Genomic DNA, 4,486 nt, shown 5'->3' with positions numbered 1-4,486 from the left:
AATTCTTCCAAGCTGCTTCTTACTAGGTTTAGAAATAAGAGTGTCGATAACCACTTATAAAATAGAGCCACACTAGTGCTGACATAGGAAGACACAAAGGAAAATTGTAGCCAAACATAGATGTACACAGACCCTCAAGATTAGATCCCAACAATATGCTCTTGATATCTGAAAGTAAAGAAAATGCTAATAATTCATCTAATTTTGAGTTTTTGAAGATTAAGTCATAGTACAAAACTTTGATATTTAATGATTAAGTATCCAATTTAACTATAAATATTTGATATTTAACAATTTAATAAGTCACATTCTGTAAAATCTCTTAGGTTATTGTTGTTTCTATTATTAAGGAGACTCAAGTCAAGTTCCACTCACAGAAACCTAGAGGACAAAGCACTGCCCAATCCTGCTCCATCTTCACAATTCATTTTATGTTTGAGACTATGGTTGCAGTTACAGCGTCAATCCATCTCCTTGAGAATCTTCATCCTTCCTTGCTGACTTTGTACATTAACAAGCATGGTATTCCATAAAATCTCTGAGGTTGGGATCAACTATATATTCCCTCAAAATATTTTTTGGGTCTGCAATGAAATTCTCATTAGCAATAATGTTCCATATATCATCTTGTCTTTTCTTTTTAGTGATGCTGAACCAAACTTCAGTCACTGAATTTCTCCTCCTGGGAGTGACAGATATCCAAGAACTGTGGCCCTTTCTCTTTGTGATTTTCCTCACCATCTATTTGATCAATGTGGCTGGAAATGGAGTTATCCTGATTATTGTCATCTGTGATCCCAAACTTCATTCACCTATGTATTTCTTCCTGGGAAACCTATCATGTCTAGATATCTGCTACTCCTCTGTGACACTGCCAAAGATGCTGGAGAATCTCCTCTTTCCAAACAAAGCCATCTCCTTTGTGGGATGCATCAGCCAGCTTCATTTCTTTCATTTCCTGGGCAGCACAGAGGCCATGCTGTTGGCTGTGATGGCCTTTGACCGTTTTGTGGCCATCTGCAAGCCACTTCGTTACACTCTCATCATGAATCATCAGTGCTGTACCCAGATGGCTGGCACTGTCTGGCTTATTGGATTTTTCCATGCCCTGATGCACTCCATCATGATCTCTAACTTGACCTTCTGTGGTTCTAACCACATCCATCACTTCTTCTGTGATGTTAAGCCATTGTTAGAGTTGGCCTGTGGGAACACTGAGCTCAACCAGTGGCTGCTCCATACTGTCACGGGGAACCTTGCCATATGTCCCTTCTTTCTCACACTACTCTCCTATTTCTTCATCATCACCTCTCTCCTCTTCAAGACCCGATCTTGCAGCGTGCTTCACAAAGCTTTGTCCACATGCGCTTCTCACTTCATGGTAGTTGCTCTTTTCTATGTTCCTGCTCTTATCACGTATGCTCTTCCTTCCTCGGCCAGCTCCATGGAGCAGGAACGTGTCATTGCCATCATGTACACCGTGGTCACACCTGTGCTAAACCCACTGATCTACACTTTGAGGAACAAGGATGTGAAGAGGGCCTTGATCAGGGCAGTCAGTTAGAAACAATGACTGAAGGAATGGAGAGAATTCCTCAAGGCTAAATAAGTAGTCCATAAGAAAATTTAAATTTGAACTTATATCGTGATTATAATTATTTAGCATGTGTGTAAAACTGGGCACAAAATGAAAGAAATACAAATCATAAAGTTGAGTTGAATCAATAGTATTAAAGAAATATGAACATGTTGGACACTAACCATGGAACCTTCATGCAGAATTGGTTTGAGGGATATTCTTCTATAACATTGATTGGTTATGTATCCCACTGTGTCTTTGTATGAAATCAGGCATACAAATATGCCCATTGTACACATGTCTGAAGCAAATAAATAATATTTATGTGTAATTATCTGTGTAATTCTCTAGGTTATCACATTTAATGGCAACAATAAAATTATTAAGCTTAAAAATTTTGAAGTTGATTTTACTTCTAAGGCCACGATTAGTTATGTGCTAAAGCAAGTGTTAACTCACATATGAATTAAGGAGACTTCTTCAGAGGTATGCTATCTTTCTCATGGAAGCAATCTGCAATTAATACAAATGAATTTTAATGACTTTTTACAGAAATAAAGTAGCCAATGGTTCATCTAAATAAGTCTGGCACTTCTATCAGAAAGACCTTTTAAAACTGAACACATGTAAAGGCAGTCTTAAATATGAGTGAAGTGTGTATAAGTTGATTATGATGACACTAAAAAATACACAAGAAAATCAGAAAATTTTGGTAAATTCTATAATATATACAATTTTACAATAACAATCATAAAATGTGTGTACTGTTACATAGGTAAATGCATATACATATGTATAAAGGGAGCTATACAATAGACATGTATATAAACAGGTACATGTATAGATGTATTTATAGACATTTTTATATGTAGGTGTCTGTGTTGCATATGTATTTCTATGAAAATTTGTATCAATTATTGTCCACAATAAGTTCTGTGACACAGGGTGGTAGTCAAGCTGGGTGCTATGTGAGCACTATACTATAGGCAGGCAGTCACTCAACATAGCTGAATTACTGTAACAAAAAACAAATTTGCTGCCAGGAAGTCAATGCTGATTCATGGCAACACCCTCTGATTTTCCAAGAATGTAACCTTTTATGAGAATAGAAAACCTCATCTTTCTCCCACTGCACTGTTGGTGGTTTCAAGGTGCTGATGATAGGGATGACAGCGCAATGCCTCACCGCTACACCACCAGGACTCCCTAAATTACTATAAAGCCTACACATTAAAACCTGTGAAAGCCCATCAGGCAAAGCCTAAAAGCTGTAACTAGTGGAAACAGGAGGCCATTCTTGCCAGGTGTGAAATTTGGCCATGCAGGGACTGGTCCAATGCCTGGATTAGTGTCTTGGACACATCCTGGTGAGGGTGTATGGTGATGCCAGTTTGGGAGAGGGAGAGACACAGATGATAGATGGGTGTGCAGTGCCAGGAGCAGGAGGCTGGCTGTGGTGCCCTGGCTGCTAGCAACTCGTTGGTGCAACTGCTTCCTGATCATGTGCAGCTTCCTCTTTCCAGAGGCAGTACCCCAAATCTAGACAGAACCACCAGTTCTCATTACCATGATAGGAGTGGAGGATATGTGGGAGGCACTGCCCTGAATTGGGAATGAAACCTGGTACAGCTACTGCGTATAAAAACGTAGCCAGGAGGAGGGGACTGGATGGTAAAAGAGGAGGTGCTGCAGGGATAGGAATGCAGAGTGGGGTCCCACAGGTCCCTCATTCTGTGGATTGGGGATATTTAAGACAATAAAGTGATCATAAACCAAAGTACAACTGCCTTCCATTTAAAGAAAACAAACATATAAAAACTACTTTATGGGAGTGCTTGAACAGAAGTTAAGTGATGCCTGATAAAGTTCATAGAGGCAACAATAACAAATCCTTCTAAGGTATAACCAAGTGTCTGTGATATAGAGGATATTTTTGTGCCAACATGGCTCCCATAGGTACTAGTGGACAGAGTTTAGCCTGTCAGTCAGATCACAGCTTGATTGGAGGGTTACTGAAATAAATGGCTCACTGGAGGCAGGTCTCTCTCTCTCTCTCTCTCTCTCTCTCTCTCTCTCTCTCTCTCTCTCTCTCTCTCTCTCTCTCTGATTCACCTTCCTGTTGATAAGCCATATTAAACCACGCTGATGGCAGCCAGAGCCCTGGACATGTTACCACTGCCATGGGATCCACAAGACTTTGCACCACTGGCCTGTGATATTCCTGGATCTTGCATCATTGTGAATGGCTGCATGAGTTTGAAGAAGGATTTGTGGACTAGTATCAGGCTTGTAGACATGGGTTGGGCTAAGATGGGATACCATATATACTCAAGTATAAGCTGACTCGAATGTTAGCTAACGCACCTAATTTTACCCCCAAAATCATAAAACTGTGCTGAAAAAATAGCTTATACAAGGGTATATTTGTTTGATATATACTTACTTCTTGATAGAAAGCTGTCTCGTACACATAACGACTGCCCTTGGACTTATTCTCTGGCCCACCTGATCTAGCACAATCCCTCAAGGGATTGGTCAAAGATGTTTGTCAGATTTTCTCAAAAGATACAAGATGGTCACAAGAGCTTACCATGAAGAAGTTTTCAGGAAACTGAAAATTGCATTGGTTAGGGAAAAAAGGCACTAAAAATGTGGTGAGGAGTTTTTCTGTCAACTACAATGCACTTGCTCATTCTTTTAGGGCAACAAGGGCTCCTATGAAGATTTCATTGCTGAACGTTGGTCCATCTGGCCTACAGCCCTCATCTCATTATCCCTCTGACTTCTTTAATTACACAAAGTAAACAAAAAAACACTGACAAGAAACAAGATTTGAGTCTTTCTAAAAATTCATCAAGGAGAGTTAGAAAGATTGGAATACTGCCTTCTGAAGGTAATAGACTTAGA

General features: G+C 39.7%; 1 protein-coding gene across 1 annotated transcript; it reads left to right on the top strand.

The window, feature by feature from the left end:
• The first annotated feature begins 646 nt into the window (after positions 1-646).
• Positions 647-1,564, top strand: LOC142437572 (olfactory receptor 12D1-like). The gene has a single exon (XM_075540681.1). The coding sequence runs from the start codon at positions 647-649 to the stop codon at positions 1,562-1,564; it is 918 nt and encodes a 305-aa protein (XP_075396796.1).
• The last annotated feature ends 2,922 nt before the right edge of the window (positions 1,565-4,486 follow it).

Source organism: Tenrec ecaudatus, chromosome 1 (genome assembly GCF_050624435.1).
Source record: "Tenrec ecaudatus isolate mTenEca1 chromosome 1, mTenEca1.hap1, whole genome shotgun sequence".
Lineage (NCBI taxonomy): Eukaryota > Metazoa > Chordata > Mammalia > Afrosoricida > Tenrecidae > Tenrec > Tenrec ecaudatus.
Note: the sequence above shows the minus strand (reverse complement) of the source record. Positions and strands in the feature narration are given on the sequence as shown.

Coding starts and splice junctions, on each gene's coding strand:
- LOC142437572 (XM_075540681.1), top strand. CDS start 647: ATGCTGAACCAAACTTCAGTCACTGAATTTCTCCTCCTGGGAGTGACA.